We start from the raw sequence: 26,301 nt of genomic DNA, 5'->3' as shown, positions 1-26,301 counted from the left end.
ATCCCAAAATGTTATCTATGAGAGTTTTTTTTAAAAATACAAACACATTACTGTTAAAAAGAAAGACATGGGAAAACGTTACATCATGCAACAGAAAGTACAAGATTAAATAGTTATATATCAAAGTAGATTTTTATAAAATACCAAACAATAAAGAAAATGAGCAACTAGAACTCATAATTTTCTGCTGGAATAATAAAATGATTATGTCCACTATGTAAAATTGTGTCAAAGTTCTTAGTAAAGTCAAATATACATCTACTATATGAATCAGCAATACTACCTCCATATATTTACTTAAGAGAAATGGAAACACATGATCCACACACAGCCCTGATTAAGAATGTTCATAGCAGCTCTAGTCATAATAGCTCCAAAGTGGAAATAACCCAAATTTCCATAAATAGAAGGATAGAAAACCAATTTTTTATATATTCATGCTAGGAAATACTACTCAAAAGTAAAAAACAATGAACTATTGATACATGACACACAAGAAGTGTAGCTTCAGAACATTATATTGAACAAAAGAAGGGAGACATAAAAGTCTATGCATGGTATGATTCCATCTATTTGAAGCTTGGGAATGAAGCAGCAACAACAAAAAATCTATGACAGTACAAATCAGAAAGCATGTGCCTCTAGGAATGGGGAATTGTTGACTGGAAAAAGGAACAAATATGGAAAAATTCTCTATCTTGATTCGGATGGAGTTATGCAGGTGCATGCAATTTTGAAAATGCATCAAAATGTACTCTTATGATCTATCTTAATGTATTAAAGTGAAAGTGAAAGTGAAGTCGCTCAGTCGTGTCTGACTCTTTGTGACCCCATGGACTGTAGCCTATCAGGCTCCTCCGTCCATGGGATTTTCCAGGCAAGAGTGCTGGAATGGATTGCCATTTCCTTCTCCAGGGGATCTTCCCAACACAGGAATTGAACCTGGGTCTCCTTCATTGCAGGCAGACGCTTTACCATCTGAGCCAGCAGGGAAGCCTAATGTAATAAATTATCTCAAAAATTAAAATAATAATAATCTTCTGAGTGCCTACAATATGCATAATATTGCATTAAGATGTGAATGTTAGAGATGTATGCAAATATTAATAATAAAAAAGGTAAAAGATTATATTTGCTTGAGAAAAATCTGATTGGAAACATATCCATATCCACAGCATTTATAAAGCAAAAGAAAACAGCATATATCTCATTGGTTAAAAGTCATTAAACTGAGTTTAAATGCTGGCTCCACCACTTCGTGGCTGTGACTCTGTGGTGTGACCTGTCCATGACTGTATTTTCATCTGTAAAATTGGGCCAGTAATAACATCTACTTTACTGGTTTATAAGAATGTAAGAATTGAATAAAGAATATCTGAAAATCCTTTGGGTCTAGCCTTAAGTTCTTTGGAAATTCTACATGAATTCATACATGTGTGAATAGCATACACACACACTGAACACTTGTGTTATTGTGTTCCTACCCTTCCCCTAGCCTTTTCTTACTCAAAGCCTTCTGGATTACTGACTTTACACTCCCTGACCCAACAGCAACAAGTCTTTTTTAAAAACATGCTGGAGGTCATCTGAAAGAAATTTAAAATTCTCCTTCAAGACATTGAAAATATTAAAATCACTGAGTGCAGCCTTTCCTGAGGAACCACAGACTACTCAGACTACACTGGAACGTAATGCGGTGATGGGACTTCCTAGGTGGTAATCAAACTGAGAGAGCTCTAATGCTCTCTGTTCTTACATCTTGTCATTTAAGCATTTTCCACAGATAACCTCTCAAGAGTTCTACAAATTATGCATGATTCTTTGCACGCTTGCAATTTTCCTTCTGCAAAAAATTTTAATCTGCTAGAAACCCAAGTCAGTCTAACTATAAATAGCTGGAGACCTAGCTTGGGATGTAGAAATAAGCTGATTATTTGGGCCAATTTACTAGGAAAAAGCATTGTAAAATACAGTCATTTATGTATTATACTGCTTTTTCTTCCTTCATGGATCACAGTAATTTATCTGTTTAAAATATTCATATTTTGTTTTCCTGAACATAGTTTTTATTTCCAGACCGATTACTTTTTCTAACATTTTTAAAAGACATTTTAAAAAGAAATTAATCACACCTCACCACAGGACTAGGTAGCTGAGAGATTAAGCATACTGTCAGAATGCACGCATTCAGATCGTGACCCTGATGCTAGCTGGACAAGTTACTTTATCTCTCTTTTTCCTGGACTCCTCTTCTTTAAAACAGAAGTAATGCCAAGCTCATAAAGTTATCAGGAAGTTTTAAAAAAATTATCCATGAATGGAGTGTCTTAAAAATTATACGGTAAGCTGTCAGTAAATGTTTCTGGTACAGTTGAACCTTGAACAATACAGGTTTGAACAACAAGGGTCCACTTACATGTAGATTTTTTTCAGTAAATATGTTGGAAAAATTTTTGAAGATTTATAGCAATTTGAAAAACTTGCAGATGAACCATACTACTTAGAAATATCAAAAAAGTTAAGAAAAAGTGATGTCATGAATACATATGTGGAGATACTAGTTTGTCTTTATATAGGCATAAAGTAAGTGATATTTAATATAAAATTAATAATGTGGTAGTTTCCCTACTGTTTCCTAACTTAGAATTACATTACTTTACAGTATACCTCTTTCTCTGGTACTTAGAGAAACTGGGTATCAGCCTATCATCACAGGGAAGTGATTTTTTTTTTAAGTTAACAATGTTTCCAATATTATAGTATGAATATGACTATAAGGCCATGCCATATGCCATAAAAACTGTATATTTCATTCATTAGTGTATAGCCCAGGCTATCATGAAGCAATTGTATTGTTGCTTCTTTGCTATGAATGTGTGAATCATTACATCTGTAACTAAATATGAATTTCTTTTTCACATTATCTTTTCATTTTTGATGTCTAGTGTTGTAATATGTAGTACATCTGCAGTATTTTGTATCATATAAGACAATATTGATGCAGGTACTGATAGACAATTCATCTTATAAACAGACATAAACTTACAATATGGATAAGTATAATTCAGGTAAATACAGTTCTTTCTCTAGTTAAATTCATGGGAAAGCTATTAGTTAAATTCATGGGAAAGCCAAAAGTTATAAGCAAATTTTCAACTGTCTGGGGGCTGATGTCCTTAAACCCTGCATTGGGTCAACTGTATTATTATTAAAGTTATAGTATAAATTAATAAAGGACACCACAATAGACTATTCACTGGATCCAATTCATTAATATTACAGATATTTCTATGTTTCAATCTTTTTAAGTTAGTTTTTTATAAAGACAGAAAACATCATTGTCTTTTGCCCCAAATAGTGACATTCATAAAGGATACTTAAGAGTTTATAAATCAAGTGCTCCTGTCAAATCGTCAACAACAATCATCCTTAGCACACCAGCATAAGCAAGAACCAAATTCAGTATTCATATTACCGTATGTGGACGATTATAGATGAGAACTTTATCTGGCTTGTGTTGTCCTATTCTCAGAGCCTCTTCTACGAGTGGTACGTACTCTACCTTCCTTCCAGGTTCAATGCCAAATGATGCTGTAATAACCAGCTTGGGCTACAATGAAAAACAAACGACAAAGCTGAACCATCCTAGTTAAGGTAATCACAATATTTCAGATGTAGGCTGACAATTTAACATTTCTAAAGAAATGTTTGAACGATTCTGTTCTCTCTTGAATAAATGGCCTGAAAACCAAGAAACTAGTTTTAAATGGTATAGCCCTAACCACTTCCACATAAATCTCCCTTACCTGTTCAGAATTCCACATTCAATGATGCTTTTGGCCAACAAACAGGAGCTGTTAAAAAAATACTTCCCAAAGAATTCATTAAGCCAGGTAGATGTAAATTTGCCATGAACCAGTGAAATGGAAGCTTAGAGTCCCCTCACTTGCATACGCCCACATAACAGCTGGTTGTTACTGAAGTTGTAGCATTTCTTAGAGGGGAGAGACCCACCCTGACTGCTATCAATAAGCATTTCTAAGGTTTTTCATGTAAGCGTCTTTGCTTAAACACCTAAAGTGACCTCAGAAGGAAGAGACTGGAATCTCTAATACTTTTTTATGATTCTTTCTCATTTCAAATGCATACTCATTTTCACAAAATATTATATTGCAAATTTGTCCTGTGTTTCTTAAAAGGGCCCTCAAATGATTTAAGTTTCAAGTCCCACAGAGTCTGAGTCTGCATTAAGACACACTTGGCACTTTCTTTGGCCGACAATTGGCCAGTCATTCTTCAAGATATGTGCAGGTGTAGCCCAAAGAGTCAAGGTGAGTCTTCCCTCCTTGGTAGATCCTGAGCAGGCCTCAGATATCCATGTAGAGTCAAGGTGCTCCTTCGTTCCCATCTCTGCACAGGGAGCTCTCCACGGACAAGTCTGGGCCCCAGTACCTCCCTGTCTCCTATGCCTGGTACAACGCTTGTCGTAACATAAGCTCTCAACAAAATACTTGTGGCATGGAACCAAAATTCTCAGTAATTTACAAAACAAACATGCCTTTGTTCTTTTAAGTACACTGCTTCTTCACAGAGAAATCCAAAGCAAAGGAGACAGATAAATTATTCAGGAGACAGAAAAATCAATCCCAGAAGGTGCATCCATTCCTGAATTTTGATTTCTGGTTACAATATGCTTCCTCTAGGGAAGGTTTATATTGTGCCAAATATATGCATATATAGCACTTTCCAGTTTTCAGTATCATTCAATATTCGCGGAACTGAGGCCCAGTGTCAGCGGCATAGTGAGCCCCAGCTTATAAGTGGTGGAATCAGAAAGAGGGCCAGTTCTGACAGATTTCAAAACATTCCTCTTTCCACTATTTTAAGCTGCCTTTTAAAAGCAAAAAAAGAAAAAAGTAAAAAGTAAATCATGTATCCTTTTATTATATTTTTAAAGGTCAGACGTTTGAATATAATTCACATATTAACGTCTGTAATATGTACAAAAATAACTCTAGATAACACTCCCTACAATTAGAATTCTGAATAAATGAAAGTTACACATCAAATTAAAAACATGTATAGAATATATCAAAAGTTGAATAAGTTAATAAAGTCAAAATTAGATTCTTCCTCTAGAAAATCATTCTTTTGCATTTCTATTAACAGCCTTTTATTGCAGGTTTTATTCCATCTCAATCAGAATACATTTTTCCCATCTTCATCTATTAAAATAAAACTCTTCTCAAGCTATTTAGTTGAAAATCATGACATCAAAATCATTCCTGGTTTCAAATATTAACTATTTTCAATTATCTCAGGTATGTATTGCTGTCTCCATCTTCTCATCATCAATTTGACCTGCTCAAAAGTCTTGCCCGTAAGAACACACACTTATTGCCTAAACTCCTTAACAAGATTAGGGTACGTATGTGTGTGTGTGTTGTTATGAATGAAAAATGCCAGTGATGCAGCATAAGTTTTACAAATTCTTATTATGTGTGTGTGTGTGTATATGTTTTTTCCCCATGTCATATAAAAGCTTTTTATAAAAAACAATGTATCTCATGTGTTAGTTGCACAGCTGTGTCTGACTCTTTTGATCCCATGATCTGTAACCTGCCAGCCTCCTCTGTCCATGGAATTCTCCAGGCAAGAATATTGGAAAGAGTAGCCATTCCATTCTCCAGGAGATCTTTCCAACCCAAATGCCCAAATGCTGTTTAAGAATTTCTGTAGCTAAAAAACTAGAGAAGTCTCCAACTGCCCACTGATTTGCAGATCAGTGACACATTTCCCCCTAGACTTCCCTTCAAAGGACTAAAGGAAGTGAAAGTTAATTCGCTCAGTTGTGTCCAACTCTTTGTGACCCCATGGACTGTAGCCTACCAAGATCCTCCATCCATGGGATTTCCCAGGCAAGAGTACTAGAGTGGGTTCCCATTTCCTTCTCCAGGGGATCTTCCCAACCCAGGGATTGAACCTGGGTCTCCCACATTGTAGGCAGATGCCTTACCATCTGCACCACCAGGGAAGTCAAAGGACTAACTCAACATGTTTTTAAAAGGAGAGAGGGAAAAAAAAGAACCAGCCAATTTGTGTGCAAACCAGCTTCCTAGTTCTAATAACTGATCTATTTATTACCAGATGAAGTCACATATGTAAAACCTCACTCCCTGCCTAGCACTCAGGGGACCCTCAGTATATACTAGTTCCCTTTTTGTTAAGAATGTCTCATCCTGGGCTTGCAAAACTCTCCGGATCAATCATCTCCTACTCCCATAATGACAGTCCTTCTTTAACCTTCCCACTGCTATTCCTCTCCTGCACATCGCTCACTGGCCACTGATTCACAAAGAGACCAGCGACCGAAGGTTCTCATTCCCGCCTTTCTCCCATTCACACCATATTGCCAGACTTGCCTCCTCTTAATTAACATTGCTCAAAACATGAGAGTCACCTGCTCAAAAACTTGACTGGTCGGCATCTACAGGATGCAACTCAGACAAAAACTGCCTTTGCAAGCTCACCTTCTCTTCCTCTTCAATCACATTGATCTATTTGCTGTCCTTCAAAAGGGTTTTACCCTTTCCTGCCTCTAGTGCTAGCCTCTAATTCTTTTTCTCACCTTTTGGATCCGACTACATCATTCTTTTCAACTACCTGAATCATAACCAAGATATTATATAACTCAAATCTCACCTCTTTCAGGAAGCCTTCTTCAGCCACCCCAACCAAGAGATATCATTCCTGTCTCTAAATCAGGGGTCTGAAAACTATGATTCAGAGCCCAATCCTACCCAAATTACATTCTGTAAAGTGTTGTTGGGACACTGCATGCCCTTTGCTTCTGTAGTGCTTAAGTGCTACAACACAGCTCCGTAGTTTCAACAGAAGCTCACATGTGACCCACAATGCCTAAAATACTTACTACCCGGTAACTTACAGAAAAAAGTTTGCTAATCCCTGCTCTAAATTCATAGAATAATAACAGCTAATCTTTTTTTAATGGGTACTATATCCCAGACACTATGTTAAGTGTTTTAAATTCAATATCTCAATGATATTTCACAACAGCCTTTCAAGTTTGTGATGTCAGTACCCCATCTAAATGTATAACTTCACCCGTCCCTGACACTCCCTCTTAACCACTATGCTATATACCACCATTCGTGGAAATATACAGGTTATAAAACTAGTCATGTGCCCCATCCATGTGATAAGTATCATTTATTAACCAGTTCCAAGGAGAGTACCAGACATAGAGTGGAAGCTTAATAAATACATGCTGAATGAGTATATTAGTTATTATCTTTCTTAAAGTTCTTATACATCCAAATGTAAATGGCAAGTTAATTTGAAAGACTTGCACCTTATATGTCATACTCTTCACAGTATTTAGAGTGATATCTTTCACATAGGACCTACTCACAAATAAAATTTTGGTTAATAGTGTATGCCAAGTAAAAAGTCAACTTTATCTCATTTGATAAGAGGATCTAGTAAACACAATCACTCTTGCATGGTTCATTTGCAGATGAACACAGCTGTACTATATGTGGTTATTGCTTGATTTCTCCAAACAAAACACTTACCTTTGCATGATCAATGCGAGTGCTTAGTTCTTTGGATGCAAATCCCCCAAATATGAGACTGTGGATGGCTCCTATCCTGGCACACGCCAGCATGGCGTACATCGCCTGTGGGATCATGGGCATGTAGATAACCACGGTGTCACCCTTCCTGACACCATGCTTGACCAAAACACCAGCCAGCTTAGAGACCTGTAACAGCATCACCAGATCAGCAAAGTGTTCTCTGTATTAATTCACTAAACTTGTAAGGTATAGGAGTAACCCTACAAGACATTCACCCCATTGGCAGTGGATTATAGAAGCCTGAGTAATACATATTGATGATGATGATAAGTGTTTAGATGGTGACAATAACAGACATTTGGACTATTGTAATAGACTACAGGGCTTTCCTGATAGTTCAGTTGGTAAAGAATCTGCCTGCCATGCAGGAGACTCCAGTTTGATTCCTGGGTCAGGAAGATCCCACCCACTCCAGTATTCTTGGGCTTCCCTTGTGGCTCAGCTGGTAAAGAATCTGCCTGCAATGCAGGGTACCTGGGTTCAATCCCTGGGTTGGGACGATCCCCTGGAGAAGGCAATGGCCACCCACCCCAGTATTCTGGCCTGGAGAATTCCATGGACTGTACAGTCAATGGGGTCAGAGAGTCAGACCCGACTAAGCGATTTCACTTTACTTCACTTGACTACAAGCCGATTTACTATTATTATGCCACGTGAATTTCATGGCTTAAATTTGCTTAATTATTCACTCAACAATATTTTTACTGAAAAACTATCATATGCCATTGTGTTTAAGGTTGGGAAAACAACACCAAAAAAAACAAAGACACAGGCTTTTCCCTGTGGAGCTTGTATGTTAAAGGGTAATCTGTCAAGCGAACAGATAAATAAATGAGTCTCAAATTCAGATATATGTTGGGCTAATTGTTGAAGGAAACAAGCATGGATTAACAGGGAAAACATATCATCAAACATTTATAAAGTAAATAAGACAGATTCTATTATTATTATTATTCCTATTTTAAAGAAAAGGCAACTGACACTCAGAAATAATAAATAGCTAACCTTAGGTGTAACCAGGATCCATTACAGGCCTTTTGACCTCATATTCTTGGTTCTTTCTGTTGCCCTAAAACCAAGTATTTTTTCTTTGCTGTTTTTAATACTAATTATCTACATAAAGTGACTGCCCTCTATATTAAGAGCATACATTCAAACTTTTTTTTTACTTCTAACATGCATTTAGGAATCAAACAAATATTTTTCATCTTAACATGTACTTCTAGTAATAAAGACAAAAATGGGTTTTTCCTGGTGGCTCAGCTGGTAAAGAGCCCATCAGCCAATGCAGGAGACACAAAGAGACACAGGTTCGATCCCCGGGTAGGGAAGATTCCCTGGAGAAGAAAATGGCAACCCACTCCCGTATTCTTGCCTGGAAAATTCCATGGACAGAGGTGGCTGGCAGGCTAAAGTCCATGAGGTCGAAAAGAGTTGGACACGACGGAGCACACACGCAAGTCCAAGTTCAAAGATAAAATAGATCATAAGCCTACACATGACATAGTTTGTTGCAAGAAACCTTTCCACTGCAGCAGACTGCAGGAAGTATGCACAGATTTAAGTGAATAAGAACTTCAACATTTTTTCATCTAAAAAATATATATTGAGTTTCCATACATCACACACATTGTTTTCTGACACATCAGTAAACAAACAAGACAGAGATCTCTACCCCCAGAGTACTCGTGCTTGTTTTAACAGAGAGTATGAAATGAACATAATAATCATATATTACGTTAAAAGGTACTGAGTGCCATTTGATGGGGGGAGTAGAGCAAACCAGAGGGGACTGGGATACAGGGGATATAATTCTCAATGGGACCATCAGGACAGACCTAAGAAAGCAACCCTTGAGCAACGACACGCAGGAGGTCAAGAATAAGTAGCTATCTGTGAGTATACTATTTCAGGCAGACAGGACACCAGTACGGTGGTGTAAATGGGATCATATGTGATGTGACTGTGGAACAGAAAGATCAAATGAGAAAGTAGTCACGTATCAGGTCAGAGCACTTAAGGGGTGGAAGGGATCCGCTGGGCAAATGGAAGGACTATGCTTGCCTTTAAATGTGACATTTAAAAGAGTGAACAGAGGAGGCCTGGGAGAAGGAATTAGGCCACACCTCTATTAGTGGTTCCTTTCATTTCACTCTGCCTCTCCTACTTTTTGAACAAGTTCAAAGGATTCAGAATCCTGATCATTCTTCCTTTTTCTCTCTATTCACTTCCTCTGTGCAGATGGCAAAAGATGTGGTCAAGGTCAAGGGCTCTGGGGAAATACAGAAAGTAACAAACAACTATCTCAGTGTTTCATCCTGCCCTGTATTGCAAACTCTAATTTTGTGCTATTTTTTTAAGAACCCCAAGTTGCCCAGTAGGAAGTTATAAGAAAAATAAATCAAAGTAACATCAACCATGAACTTAAATTCCTAATGGAGTTTAAGAACCAAGGTAACACCAAAAGTTATATCCAAACATCTCACTGTAAACCCTGCAGAAAGTAGCCACGCTCTGGGGTTGCATTACTGGGTGTTCCATTTAAGGTGGAGCACTGGGAGAGACCAACGAGAAGAGTTTGTCCTATTCACAGCTATAGTCTTGGCATCTTAAATAGTGTTGAATAAAAAGAATTTTCAACCAAAATCCAATCCAGCAGTGATTCAGTAACTTTAAAATCCAGTCTCACTTCACAATGTTGCTGGAAGATGTCTAAAATTTGTCTGTCCTCTTAAAGAAATGAAAATCACTAAATTCAGCTCTTAAAAAAAAAAAAAAAAAGATCTCACAATGGCTAAATGTAGCCCCAAGATGTATTTAAGGTGAGGTCATGTCACACCTAAAAAAGACAAAGAGCCAACATATTAAAATCAGAAGATTTCATATGCAAATTCAGATTTCTAGGTTCTCTTAAAAAACTGGAAGGTCTAGTCACAGTGGCTTTGTGTTCTTGAATGACAACAATCAACTGAACCCAAAGATCAGCTGCTGGGTTTGCCATGAACTTGCCATTCCCTAGGGTTATTCATAACAGAGCTTGCATTGTTCTTTCCTTCTCAGTTTAAAATATATTCTTCTGCAACCTGTTTATTTTGTCATGTGCTTACACCACAGTTCCATAATTAAAGAGATGTGAGTTTTGTTGTTACTTAGTCACTAAGGCATGTCTGACGCTTTGCAACCCCTGGGCACTGTAGTCTGCCAGGTTCCTCCATCCATGGGATTTCCCAGGCAAGAATACTGGAGTGGGTTGTCATTTCCTTCTCCAGGGGATCTTCCCCAACCTAGGAACTGTACCCATGTATCCTGCAGTGGCAAGCAGATTCTTTACCATTGGGTCACCACAGAAGCCCACAGAGATGTGATAACTGATGGATAACTGATTTTTCTCCCATCCATTTCTCCCATACATACTACCTGCCGGGCTTCTGCAGGCATCTGAGTTGTTAACCACGGCCCTGGAAGACTATCTCGTCAAATTAAGCTGCACTATGTCTGTGTCACCACTAGATGGTGCACTTTTGGCCTTGTTACCCTCCCTCCAGGCAGCTACTCCTCAGTGTTTAGATGCTATACTAATCACGCTTGAGTCGCTAGGAAGACACACGTTTTATACGATCGATAGAGAAAATACCTTTTTTAGTACTTTTTGGGACTAAATGTTACTCCAGCAAAATTTTCCACCGTTACTTGTAAATTATAAAATAAATATAATTAATATTTTTTATAAATTTGAAAATGAATGGGGAAATAGGTTTCAAGACTTTTTAATAAATACACTCATGAAAAATAAAATATTAGCTCATAAAAAATGGGATTTATTAATATGAAAGCATTTGAGAATGTTTCATTAAAAAATATTCCCTCAACACAAATATGAACATTAGTCAAAACTGATCAAAGATTATGTTCCACAGAGTAAACAGCACTTGCTTCACAAACCACCAGTGTGTCCATCTAAGGAAAATCACTGTTTGTAAGACAATGAGAGCATTGTTGTCCAAATTATAGTAAAAAGATAACAATCAGAGGCAACCTTAGGGCCATGTCAAAGAAAATTATATGAAAGAGAAGACAAGAGAAAGCATATTTCTAAATAGCAATGATGTTACTCTGCAAACTCTGCTTGAATCAATATCAGAAAATGGAAGTAGCTTAAAAATAAATTATAGGGGCTTCCCTGGTGGCTCAGTGGTGAATCTGCCTGCCAATACAGGAGACATGGGTTCGACCCTGATCTGGGAAGATCCAACATGCTGCAGAGCAACTAAGCCCGTGCACCCCAACTACTGATTCTGTGCTCTAGAGCCCGGGGGCCGCAACCACCGAAGCCGGCGTGCCCCGAGCCTGTGCTCTGCAAGGGAAGCCACTGCAAGGGAAGCCTGTGGACCACAGCTCAGGAGAAGTCTCAGCTAGAGAAAAGCCCACGCACCAACAAAGACCACGCACAACCAAATGAATACATACAAGTATTATTTAAAAAGCATCTCTTTACCAAAAAAAAATTAATTATAATATCTGAGGAAACAGTTTACTAAAGTTGGATATGAATGACCTGCTCTTCAGACTATACTTAATTTCCCATAGAAAGAGTTAAGTACCTAAAGTACCTATATTTTACTTTTAAACATATAAATTAATCACATATTTTGTACCCACACATCATACAGACATGGTTTTGCTTTTTCTTTACTTGTACATACATAGAGAGCCACCAAGAAGGTAAAAATTTATCTCTAATGAATTGTTTCTTCTTTTGGTCATGCACCAACCATGCATCCAGGTAAATAAGTATCTGTGAAAAGAATAAATTATATCAAAACTGCTTAAGATGTGACATAATACTAAAATTATTTGAAAGGAACCTTTCAGGAATGCAAATATTTTCATCTAACATAAGAAGTTTCTACAAATGTAACTTTTTAAGACAGTGACTACTTATTGGATATGACATTGAGATAATTTTCTGTTAAATATGATGCTATATTAAGTCTATTCAATTGTAAGCTATGCTTTTCAATAGAAAGAAGGTAGAGGTGATGTGATGTTAATTAAAAGAAGAGAAATCAACCTTTCCTCAAAAGATAAAACTATACCATTTATATTCAAGAATAAAATGTATTATTACTATCTAAAACAAATAATATGCATTCATATTTTAAAATGGAATTCTATTGAGTTTTAGAAAAGAATATAAAGTAGTATCTTATGTTCAAAACAGTTATCTGATAATGAACTAGAAAATATATACTAACACATTTCTTCCCAAATAGTTTTCCCCAAATGAAGGAATTAATATCATTCCTGAGAGTAATCATTTTTCTCATTCCCAACTTTCTTCACAAGTGGGTTTCAATCATTATTTGGTCATTTTAAGGCTGTGTATTTGCAAGCAGAATGAAATGGAGAATTGTTTAATCTATTTAGTTCAGGCTCAAAATAACCACAATTTCAATAATCTGTGTACTTTCAAGACTAATGTGATTTTCAGACTGTATTTCACAGAAAATTAGTTCAATCCTACCCTTTTCTATGCATGTTGCTCAGAGACTTGATAAGGAATATGTTCTCCATTTCTTTAATGTTGATATGCTGCGATTTACAAGCAGATCATCAAAATTTATCACATCTTAAAAAGGACATCTTGTTCATTTTAAAATAGTACTCCTATTTCAGTCAGGCCATTGTTGACAGAGAAAATAATCCTCCATAAAGGAGAAGTCCAAGGTCTAAAAGAATAGAAAATGTAATTAACGCCTATCATTTACTCATGACATGACTACTGTATGTATAATTAAAAGGAAAGAAACTATATAGAAAAGAATAATTAAGGATTGCTTCCACTTTTTACCATTTTAACATCTTTTCACTCAGGGCATTAATGGTTGAGTAATAATGACTTTCTCCTGCTTTTACTCACTTGATAGTTTCTGCCAAAATTCCTAATCCTCAGGAAATTTGCTATTTTGATTAGGCATTTGTCTGAGAAAGTAAAGCAGTTCAGAATAGACAAGCAAGAATTCAGGGTGAAGAATGTTGTGAGATGACTTGGAAAGATATAGAGATTCAGTACCATGTATCTTTTAGAACCTTGCTAAGCTTTGTTAAGTTAGATTTATATTCAGGTTAAGATCTCTGTAGAAGTAGGCACTTTCCTTATCCTTACAATGAATTATTTTTGCAAGATCTAGGGCTGTGACAGTGGTGATAAAAATAAATGACATGATTTGAGAAATACTTTGTGTAGACCATATAGGAAATGATGGTTGAAGGATGCAAGAAGTAATGGTAGGAAAGAAAGAACGGGTTCAGGTTTGGGTTCCAAGAACTGGTTGGCAAATGCTTTCATCCACAAAAATCAGTTGCCAGGCTTGAATCAAAGTTCCCTGTTAAGCTTGAGGCACAGAAATGGGACAGTCAAAGGTTTAAAATAGGCTTTGGAGGGCAGAAGACAAAACTTACCAAAGAAATGCTAAAGGAAAAAAGATACAGGACTGAAATCCCAATGGATACTGGGGATGATGGATTTGTAGTAAACCCCTATTTGCAGTTAGGACATTTTTCTTCAGTTTTTCAAGCGAGGTGGGCTTCCCAGGTGGCGCCAGTGGGAAAGAACCTGCCTGCCAATGCAGGAGACATAAGAGATGTGGGTTCAATCTCTGGGTCAGGAAGATTCTCTGCAGAAGGGAATGGCTACCCACTCCAGTATTCTGCCTGGAGAATCCCATGGACAGAGGAGCCTGGCGGGCTACAGTCCATGGGGTTGCACAGAGTCAGACACGACTGAAGTGACTTAGCACACACAGCATGCATTCAACACATTAAGATACAGAAATGGAGATGGCAAAAAACTAGGCTGATCAAGGTCTGCAGTTCCATCATGGAGGTGAGATGGAACAACAACAGGTTAGACAGGTGAGGACATTAGCGAGAGGGCTGCGTTGTTAAAGAGTCTAAGCAGGGTAGCTGAGAAAGAAAAACAGAAGAACCCTTAGGTGGTGACTACACACAGAACCATTTAAAACTATGATATTAAAACTTTGAGACATTTGTCTGCCATCTTCTCGGTCAGCCAGCTTTTTAAATAAAGTCATATTCTTTGTCCAACAACAAGAAAAAAATGATACTCTGTCTAAAACGCAGACTGTGTGTAAACGTGGTTTTGCTGCATTATCTACCAGAGGTTTAAAACAGACACTATGAAAGTTATAAACCCCAATTTACATGTAATCTTGACCCTTTCCCCACCTTCCATCTACCAAAAAGCCAAACTCCGGGGTCCCCTCCTGGATCCATTTCCAGCTGATCCTCACAACATCCTCCTTTTGTCCCTGGGACATCATACCATGTCCCCTTTCCTGCCACTGTTTACCCTCTCAGTTTATCCCACCTTAGGCAAACCTCCTCCTTACAGACCACCTCCACTTGTCTTCTTCACAGTAACATCCACCTCTGTAACTCTTCAAACTGCCCAGAAAGACTCCTCAGAACTAACTCATTGGTCTCTATCTCTACACTCTTCTCTAATTGCACGTGTTTTTTCTCTAGCACCAATATTTCCAATAAATTCTCATTCATTTTATTTTCTTCGCTTAAACCCTGAATTACAAGTATTGCAAGCATACTGACTGTATTATTTGTCACTGCTAATGCACTAAATTATGCACTAAATTATGTCCAGCTAAATTATGTGTTAAACAGTTTGGTAGCCAGCCTGGAACCCAAGCACCACTCAGAAAAGCACCATTCAGAGACACATGGAGAAATATTATACAGATTCCAATTAAAGACTTCTCAAATGAATTTTTAAACCATAGCTCAAGTCAAAGTTGATTACTTTCTGTATGCTTTCTAGAGTGTTTCTAAGGGAAATATTCCAAGTCCTAAAGCAAGTTTTATTACATTTTTTTACAATAAACCCACCTGGACTACAATGAAACAGAATTCAACTATTGGAGAAGTCATTCTTCATAATTTTGCACTCTCATAGCTTTACAAAGATATTCTAGAAAAACTACAGTATAATGTAGTTAATGTACACATTTTTCCAAATGTATTATATGTTTAAAAGGTACAGAATCTACTATGCTCTATTAATAAAGAACATTCAATTAAATATAAACTCATGTAAGTCATCTGGATATGGCTATATTCTTCAATGAACATAAAGACCATGATAAAAAATCACTGCCTTACATATTTGTGTATATAGTAGTAAACAAGCAAATTGTAAAATGAAATCAATATTTACAAAGAAATTACAGTGTGACTGCTATAAACACCATGTTAAAAGACCAATGGAAAATATTTTAAGTAGCACTAAGTGAATTAAAACTATATTCCTTTTTCTCAGTCTAATAAATTGTTTACTGTTGTGTTTCTCAACCTGGGGTCTGTGGAGACATTCTCATGGTCATCCATGAATTCTCTATGAGAATTTTTAAACCTGGTGTTTTGATTTTGATGACAATTTTAAAAAAATTAATCATGTAAAGCATATTCTGGATTTATGAGCACTCATGCAGTTTCACTGTATTTATTTGTAATTTTTTTTATAATTCATGCATATTAAATAAAAGCCAGGTGATGTAATGATTTTTATAACAAAACTGTAAAATAAAAGGCTTTATGAAAGTTTAAGCACTACTACGCGACTTCACTTTCTTTCTTTCTATAGTTCCTTTTGGAGAAGGAAATGGCAGCCCACTCCAGTGTTCTTGCCTGGAGAGTCCCATGGACAGGGGGGCCTGGTGGGCTGCAGTCTGTGGGGTTGCAAAGAGTCAGACACAACTAAGCAACTAACACACACACACACACACACGTGACAGAAGAATTGAGGCATCACAGAGAACGGGTTGCCTAAACTCAAAGGACCCAGGGCCGCAGCACTCAAACCATAAGCACCTTGCAGTTAGATGTTCAGGTCTACCTCAACATTACTCACTATATGAAATTAATTTTGTCAATCTGAGCTTGGTTGACCTTGTAGATTTGTTTTTATCCTGGCTTATAAATCATAGATGGCTTTATGTATCTATTGAGCTATAAAGAAAAGACATTAAAACCTAGTTTTAATTGCACATTAAAAAACAATTTGTGTCAATACAAAAAGTATGTAAGAATGCTTTTCCTTTATGAAGTATTCATATGTCTCCATTTTTAAGAGGAAAAAAATTGCTTCATTGATCTTTTTTCTCATAAAGAAAGACAAATATAAAAGCAGCAAGAGATGGCAAGAGATGTCAACAGGAACCTTGCATCATTTAGATCGATTCTACACTGATTATTTAATCAAAGCTTTAATTAAACAAACACCCTCAGCATTTTTATAGACAGTACATAAACATGACAACTACTCCGGGTACACCAATCATACTTTCCAGAATTTGCCTGTGTTCCTGTTAACCTTTATGATTTCATTGGTCAATACAATCTAGAAGTCAATGAATATATACAAATGGCTCACAGAGAAGTTGCTAAATATCCCAGGAGTTGTACAAGGACACAAGATCATTGCAATAGTTGGGTCTGTTCCCAATAGCATTAATATCACTCACCAAAAAGAGGCACACATTATCTTTAAAAAATGAAAAATTCACAAAGATAATGCACACACTAGTAGGTAATAAGGGCTTCCCAGTGGCTCAGTGTTAAAGAATCTGCCTGCCAATGCAGGAGACACAAGGGCACAGGTTTAATCCCTGAGTCAGGAAGTTCCCCTGAAGAAGGCAATGGCAACCCACTCCAGTATTCTTACCTGGAAAATTCTACGGACAGAGGAGCTAGGTGGGCTACAATTCAGGGGGTCACAAAGAGTCAGATGCAACTGAGCAAGCATGCATGCAGAGTAGCTAATAAAGCAATGTAGATCATCACAAATGCCAAGAATATATCATAAATACCCATAAATAGATAAAATTTCCCATAAAAACTATATATGATATCAGATCAGATCAGATCAGTTGCTCAGTTGTGTCCAACTCTTTGCGACCCCATGAATCGCAGCACGCCAGGCCTCCCTGTCCATCACCTAAAGTTAACATAATTCAGCTTTATAATGAAAACAAAATTATCTTCAATCAAGTATAGCATGAAAAAATGAACAATCAATTCCCCCACGATCTCCAGTCTTCACAATAACTCTACTGAATGCAACATGCATTGATTTATTAACATTTATTTTACTTAACTAGTACAAATGTCAAAACTATGAGTATAAAACTGTCAAATGAATTAAACTAAAGTTAATAGCATCATTTCCCATGTGTAGATCTTTACTGATTTCAAAAAGCCTAACAAAATATTTCACACACTTGAAATATGATTCTATCCTCACATCTCTATTTGCATCACTTAAGCCAATCAATGTCTTCCATCATATTAATTAGCTTTATCCTCAACTTGCTTTGAAAATTCTATCAAGTCAAATAATTTCGTAGCTTCAAACATTTATTATTAAAGGTCAGAAGCTGAAAGCTGATGACACGCTCAGCTGTCCTAAAGTCGCTGACAGTACAGCGAGTGCAGGTGGTGGTCAACAGAAGAATAACTGTTACCAGTTCCTCGCACTTCCACGTGGAGGAGCACAGTTTCTCTTTCTACTCAGTACCTTCTTGACTTTAGTAACTGTCTCTCTCGTGTTCTTCAGCCATCTTTCTACTTGGGATCCCAAGTAATTCATCTTGTTGGCCTCCCCTAGGTCAGCAAACACAGCCATTCTTGCCTTCACAGTGCACGCCATCATTAACCATGTCAGGTCCAACTCTGGCACAAATCTGCTGCAGACCAGGGACACCTGTAGGGAGGCCATCTGTGTATGGGGCACAGATTCCTCTCCATCTGTATCTCCATTCCTGCCCTGAAAACAGGTTCATCAGAACCATTTTTCTAGATTTTATATATATGCATTAATATATGGTATTTTTCCATGTTGGAGAGGATGTGGAGAAAAGAGAACCTTCTTGCACCGTTGCTGGGAATGTAAATCGATACAGCCACTATGGAGAACAGGATGAAGGCTCCTTAAAAATCTAAAAATAAAACTATCATATGATCCAGCAATCCCACTACTGGGCCTACACCCTGAGAAAATCAAAATTCAAAAAGACACATATACCCCAATGTTCACTGTAGCACTATTTACAACAGCCAAGACAGGTGGCACATATTTCTTTCTTTCTTTTATGATCCAACTAATGCTTCACTTTCACAGCAAAGCCTTCTCTCAACTACTGGAGCCAGATTAGTCCCTTCTTCCTCTGTGCTATAAATGTTACATTACACACAGTTGCTTTTGTGTTCTTCTCACCAGGCAAACTAGGAGTTCCTTGAGAGTAGGAAACATTCATTTTTCTGAGCCCTCTGCCTCATACAATAAGCATTCAATATCTGGTTGAATATGCATTCCTCGGAAGACGTCTTCCTTCTCCATCTCTCGTACGCCACCTATGGGACTTGGTTTTCAGCTATTATTTGTCTCCCTGAAGAATTATTTACTGTTCAAACAAAATGTCTATTATAACATTAACAGGTTAAAATATTTATATATCAAAATCTGGGATTTGTTGTGCACGTGCTAAGTTACTCTGCTGCTGCTGCTGCTAAGTCGCTTCAGTCGTGTCCGACTCTGTGCAACCTCATAGAGGGCAGCCCACAAGGCTCCCCCATCCCTGGGATTCTCCAGGCAAGAACACTGGAGTGGGTTGCCATTTCCTTCTCCAATGCATGAAAGTGAAAAGTGAAAGTGAAGTCGCTCAGTCGTGTCTGACTCTTAGCGACCCCATGGACTGCAGCCCACCAGGCTCCTCCGTCCATGGGATTTTCCAGGTAAGAGTATTAGAGTGGGGTGCCATTGCTATGGACCACAGCCCACCAGGCTCCTCTGTCCATGAGATTCTCCAGGCAAGAATACTGGAGTGGGCTGCCATGCCCTCCTCCAGGGGATCTTGCCGACTCAGGGATCAAATCCGTGTCTCCTGCATCTCCCGCACTGGCAGGCAGGTTCTTTACCACTACTGCCACCTAGGAAGCCTTTTGCCCAATATCATTTCCTCCAAATGTTGACATGGTTTCTTCCAGCCTTTATCTGAGTCCATGTCACTGGGTTATCTCTTCAGTGATAAGCAGTTTTCTCAGACAAATCTATATAAAAGAGAGGCCAGGTCACTCTAGCCTTATGCTTTTCTTCCCTTATGTCATGGTATCTTTTCACTTGTATTATCTTTTTATTCATAACCTATCTCCCCAATTAGAATGCAATTTTCCTGTAGGCAAAGACTGTATCATTCACTACTGTAATGCATGGTGTCCACAGAAGCGCCAAATACATATTAGGTATCTAAAAGTATATTTTGAACAAATAAATAAACTTGGCTCCATCATCATTCCAGTCCAAGAAAATAAATGGAAAGCAGATCATCCACTGATCTTACCGAGTTAACTTTCAAAGAGGTCAGAGTTTAACCACCTTGTAGACAAGACAAATCATCTAACAAGAACCTACCAATGAATGATAAAAATAAATTCATTAAGCAAATGCAGGAATAAAAACTACTAGAGACCAGACTTCTACATTTCCAAAATGACCAAATCAGGTAAATGTTTTAAGCAGAACTTTGAGATGCAGATAGAAACTTTTAGTCAAGCAAAGCATTAAAATAAAGAAGATTTTTGCCCTATTAAAAAATTTAAATTTCCCAATATATAAAAAAAATTACAATGTGGAAGAGACAAGTGATATTTTTGGAAATGATTATTTCTCTTAGACAATAGTTCAATTTTTCTTTACTTTTTAATGAAAGTTACTGAATATTCTATTCATGAATTCATTCAGTATGTAATTTGAGCTTATGCTATGAGGCCTATATTAAACACTGAATCAATTCAGTTCAGTCACTCAGTCATGTCCGACTCTTTGCAACCCCATAGACTGTAGCACTCCAAGCTTCTCTGTCTATCACCAACTTCTGGAGCTTGCTCAAACTCATGTCCATCGAGTCAGTGATGCCATCCAAGCATCTCATCGTCTGTCATCCCCTTCTCCTCCAGCCTTCAATCTTTCCCAGCATCAGGGTCTTTTCCAGTGAGTCAGTTCTTTGCATCAAGTGGCCAAAGTATTGGAGTTTCAGCTTCATCATCAGTCCTTCCAATGATATATATATTGGAATATATATATTATATATATACTTATATATATAATATATATATATAATATAAATGATAAAGCACTGTATAAATAAAATAAATTGATAAATAAAATATAACCCTTATTCTCAAGAAGCTTTTACTATGGTCACGAGGTACATTAATAAATACGTAGGTATACCAATAGTGTAGGTACACTGCTAAGTAAAATAAAAAGCAAAAAGAAACCAGTGCTTAGAGAAAGGTACAAGTAAAGTGGTCTGGACTTCGAAGCATGGTGAGGATTTCTGGCATAGGGAGAGTGGAAAAGAAGTGAGTTTATACTGCAGACAGAAAATTGATTTCAGAAAATTAGAGAAATATAATTTCTTTAAAAACCTGGCTGAGACAATTCAAAAGGGTTGCCCATATTGTTGCTATTCTGTGTTGATGTAAAAATTATCTTTAGACATTTCTAGTGTTGAATGCATGGCTCTAACAATAGGGAAAAAAGAAGCCAGGAAATACCAAAATGTTGTTTTCTGATTTAATTTATTCCCTTCTATATTATCTATTAGATTGATCTAATACCTATTTTCTTTCTGTGGAGTACTCTCAGAATCTAACTTAAATTTCATTAAGCTGAAAAGTTACTCAAATAAAGTTCCAGCTATAATTTAGATAAAAACTTAAATCAGTAGTTCATATGTAAACATCTTCAATTTCAAATGAAATATAAGTGTTTCTGCTAAACCACATTATACAACTTTGCACTGCACAAATTAGCTCACAAAAATAACAAGGTTTCTGGGAAAATTAGATGAAGCCAGACCACTCAAAAATCAATGTAAGTAGAGCCTTTTAACATCCATGAAAGTACTAACACAGCATCATCTTCAGTAGATCATTTACAGCCTTAACACTGGGGCTCATGCTTCCTGCTTCTACTGTAAGGAATTTGCTTCCAAACTTTCTTCAAAAAAAAAAAAAGGTTAGTCAAGATTAGTAAAGCATAGACTTTCACATTAATTATTTTTAAAACAGGCAACAATGTCCTCATCTTTAGATTTCTAAAACTATTTAATCATCATTTTTACTAAAGGACCTTCATCTTTTATTCTTAAGGTTTTCAGATATTGATAAGCTATTCTCTTCAATTGTGAGAAAATCTCTCACCAAAACTTCCTGGCGTGGAAACGATCCAAAAGAAAAGTAAATGCACAAAAGACCTGACTGGGCTCTTCAGAAAAGTAGAACAATAAATGGCCCCAAAGCACAGGACAAGGAGTTAACTGCATTAGCCATTAGGGATGATGAAATTAAATCCAGACTTCTCCAGGGGTCCGGTGTTAAGAATCCGCCTTGCAATGCAGGGGACTCGGGTTCAAACCCCAGTGGGGGAACTAAGATCCCACATGCCGTGGAGCAACTAGGCCCGTGCACCACAACTGCTGAGCCCACGTGCTGCAACCACTGAGTGTGGGCAGCATAACAAAGATCCCACATGATGCAATGAAGTTCACGCAGACCACAACTAAGACCCGACACAGCCAAATAAATCATAAATATTTAACATGTATTTATTGCCAGAAGGCAGTATCAGTGCACAGCTACTCGAAAGGCCCAGACTAAAAAGACTTGGCATGGGCAACATCAAGTTTTGGCAACTAGCACTCTCCTACCACCAACACTCAAAATGTTAAGTTGGTACAACCACTCTGCAAATTGTTTGACCTTATCTATGCAAGCCAAGCGGAGAAGGCAATGGCACCCCACTCCAGTGCTCTTGCCTGGAAAATCCCATGGACGGAGGAGCCTGGTAGGCTGCAGTCCACGGGGTCACTAAGAGTCAGACAGGACTGAGCGACTTCACTTTCACTCTTCACTTTCATGCATTGGAGAAGGAAATGGCAACCCACTCCAGTGTTCTTGCCTGGAGAATCCCAGGGACGGGCAAGCCTGGTGGGCTGCCGTCTATGGGATCGCACAGAGTCGGACACAACTGAAGCGACTTAGCAGCAGCAGCATGCAAGCCAAGCATGTGCCTGCTCCATAATCTGCCATCTTACTCCTAAGCTTGTCCCTCCAATTAATGCACACATATTGTCACCAAATTTTGCTCACAAATATATTCATATCAGCATTATTTGTAACAGCCCCAAACTAGTCATTAATCAAGTGACCCAACTACAGCCTCTTACAATTAAATGAAAGAGTCTCATAAACAAAAAGTTGGAAAAAAAAAAAAGTATATTGATTTATTCCGTTTCCACAAAGTTGGAGAAAGCAAGGCAACCTCATCATAGATGGTGTTTAGATGTCTGGATAACAATCACATGCGTGTTGAGAGAGAAATGACTAAAAGGAAGCATAATAAGTGCTTCTGGGAGCTGGGAGTACTCTGTTTTCTGATCTGGTGACATGAGTGTGTTCTGTTTGTGAAAAATCTAACAAGTTTATACTTATGACCTGTACACTATTCTAAATGTATATCACATTTCAATAGAAGTTTAAAAACCTGCATGCTAGAAAAATACATGAACTGCTTTAAATTCAATCTCATAATAGCCTCGTTCACAATTTACCAACCATGGAAAACATAAGCTGTCTTACAGAGATATAATTTTTAGTGGTGCAGACTGTAACACAACTGAAGTATTTATTGTTTATTTAGGAAGTTTAAGAAAAGAAAACTAAGTATACCCACTGCTGTATATCTTCTCCTCAATAAGGCAACCTCTGGCAGGGCTGGACTTCTGCGTGTTGTGGTTTTGGTGATTTAGGGGTTTGCTTCTGGAAATACTGATGATGTGGCAAGCAAAGAAATATGAGATGATCTTACCCTGACATGTTTCTGAGAAGACAAAATTCACATTTTGAAGAGAGCTTCCTAAAGGGGGCAGAGGTTGGAAGGAGGCCTTCTCATGGGATATAGCCCTTGATTTCAGAGTAATTTTCTCCTCTAAATTATTCAGCCTTTATAACTACAGCTCCTGCCGTAATTATATTTCAAAAGCTACCTTTAGTAAAGATAATAGACACTTTCAGTTTGAATTAAATCAGGAAAATGTAGTACACACTGGGCTTCATTTTCCCTGCATACATATATTTATGAAAATTTCTCAAATGCCCTTTAGGGGGTCATATTTTTGTTTAGTGAATACACACATAAAAATTTACAACTGTATGAATACCAAAAAAACACAAACTTAACACATGTAGAAGTAAATTTAAAATGTAATTAGATGCAGAGAAGATAAACTCATAGTAGGAATTTCTAAAAAGAATAACTACATATAATATACACATACACATGCAACATAAACTCACACACACTTTTATTTCAATGAGCTTTGCTATAACTAGTAATTTGGAAAAAAAACAAAGAGAAGGAGAAACGCTGGGCTAGAGGAAGGACAAGCTGGAATCAAGATTGCCGGGAGAAATATCAATCACCTCAGATATGCAGATGACACCACCCTTATGGCAGAAAGTGAAGAGGAACTCAAAAGCCTCTTGATGAAAGTGAAAGAGGAGAGTGAAAAAGTTGGCTTAAAGCTCAACATTCAGAAAACTAAGATCATGGCATCTGGTCCCATCACTTCGTGGCAAATAGATGGGGAAACAGTGGCTGACTTTATTTTGGGGGCTCCAAAGTCACTGCAGATGGTGACTGCAGCCATGAAATTAAAAGACGCTTACTCCTTGGAAGGAACGTTATGACCAACCTAGATAGCATATTCAAAAGCAGAGACATTACTTTGCCAACAAAGGTCCATCTAGTCAAGGCTATGGTTTTTCCAGTGGTCATGTATGGATGTGAGAGTTGGACTGTGAAGAAAGCTGAGAGCCGAAGAATTGATGCTTTTGAAGTGCGGTGTTGGAGAAGACTCTTGAGAGTCCCTTGGACTGCAAGGAGATCCAACCAGTCCATTCTATCTTTTTTTTTTAAATTTTATTTTATTTAACTTTACAGTATTGTATTGGTTTTGCCATATATCAAAATTAATCTGCCACAGGTATACATGTGTTCCCCATCCTGAACCCTCCTCCCTCCTCCCTCCCCATACCATCCCTCTGGGTCGTCCCAGTGCACCAGCCCCAAGCATCCAGTATCGTGCATCGAACCTGGAAACCAGTCCATTCTAAAGGAGATCAGTCCTGGGTGTTCTTTGGAAGGACTGATGCTAAAGCTGAAACTCCAATACTTTGGCCACCTCATGCAAAGAGTTGACTCATTGGAAAAGACTCTGATGCTGGGAGGGATTGGGGGCAGGAGGAAAAGGGGACGACAGAGGATGAGATGGCTGGATGGCATCACCAACTCGATGGACAAGAGTTTGGGTGAACTCCGGAAGTTGGTGATGGACAGGGAGGCCTGGCGTGCTGCAATTCATGGGGCTGCAAAGAGTCGGACACGACTGAGCGACTGAACTGAACTGAACAATTCAAAGATAAAAAATCCCCACAATAAAGGAAGCTACAGTCACTTAGAAATTCCAAATGGTAGCTCATTCATTAATTTTTTTTGCACGTTCATGCTAAGTCACTTCAGTCATGTCCTGAAGTGACGATCCTATAGACTGGAGCCTGCCAGGCTCCTCTGTCCCTGGGATTCTCTAGGTAAGAGTACTAGGGTGGGTTGCCATGCCCTCCTCCAGGAGGTCTTCCTGACTCCGGGATCGAACCTGCATCTTTTATGTCTGCTGCATTGCAGGAAGGTTCTTAATCACTAGTGCCCAGCTGGGAAGCCCATTCATTCATTCATTGCTTCAGTTCAGTTCAGTCGCTCAGTCATGTCCGACTCTTTGCGACTCCATGAATTGCAGCACGCCAGGCCTCCCTGTTCATCACCAACACCCGGAGTTCACCCAAACTCTTGTCCATCGAGTTGGTGATGCCATCCAGCCATCTCATCCTCTGTCGTCCCCTTCTCCTCCTGCCCCCAATCCCTCCAATGTTTTTTCCAGTGAGTCAACTCTTCGCATGAGGTGGCCAAAGTATTGGAGTTTCAGCTTTAGCATCAGTCCTTCCAAAGAACACCCAGGACTTATCTCCTTTAGAATGGACTGGATGGATCTCCTTGCAGTCCAAGGGACTCTCAAGAGTCTTCTCCAACACCACAGTTCAAAACCATCAATTCTTTGGCGCTCAGCTTTCATTGCTTCACCAGTCAAAAAATGTTTACCATGTGCCAGGCACTATTCTGTGAGCAAAACAAAAATGCCTTCCTCCATGGAACTGACATCCTATTTTACTTATAAAATAAAATATCAAGAGTGGTACTCAGTAATAAATAGGTAAATTTTAAAAGGAAAAAAGGAAAGCAGTAAAAGGACTCATGAAGTGGGGTGCATGGGAACCTCTGTATTTAACATGGCCAAGGAAAGTCTCACTGAGAGAGTAATATTCAGGTACCATGAATCATAAGATATCTGGAAGAAACACCATCTGAAGCAGAAGGCAGGCAAGTAGAAAGGCTCAAAGGTGGGTGTGCAGCAAGCCTGGGGAGTTGACTGCA

At 38.0% G+C, this 26,301-nt stretch overlaps 1 protein-coding gene across 2 annotated transcripts in view; it reads right to left on the bottom strand.

Annotated features, from left to right (window-relative positions):
* ACSS3 (acyl-CoA synthetase short chain family member 3) overlaps positions 1 to 26,301 on the bottom strand; it is a 178,983-nt gene that overhangs the window by 117,105 nt on the left and 35,577 nt on the right. Inside the window, exons 3-4 of one of the 2 annotated variants that reach the window (XM_086398883.1) lie at positions 7,596 to 7,784; positions 3,476 to 3,610 (exon numbers count right to left, since the gene is read on the bottom strand). In XM_086398883.1, coding sequence (XP_086255009.1) covers positions 3,476 to 3,610; positions 7,596 to 7,784 — 324 coding nt within the window. The remainder of the gene's footprint in view (positions 1 to 3,475; positions 3,611 to 7,595; positions 7,785 to 26,301) is intronic. The other variant, XM_086398884.1, reaches the window with a different exon arrangement.

Source organism: Bos grunniens, chromosome 5 (genome assembly GCF_055505025.1).
Source record: "Bos grunniens cultivar Pamir isolate PY7600 chromosome 5, Bosgru_T2T1.0, whole genome shotgun sequence".
NCBI classification, from domain to species: Eukaryota; Metazoa; Chordata; class Mammalia; order Artiodactyla; family Bovidae; genus Bos; species Bos grunniens.
This window is presented reverse-complemented; position numbering and strand designations above follow the sequence as displayed.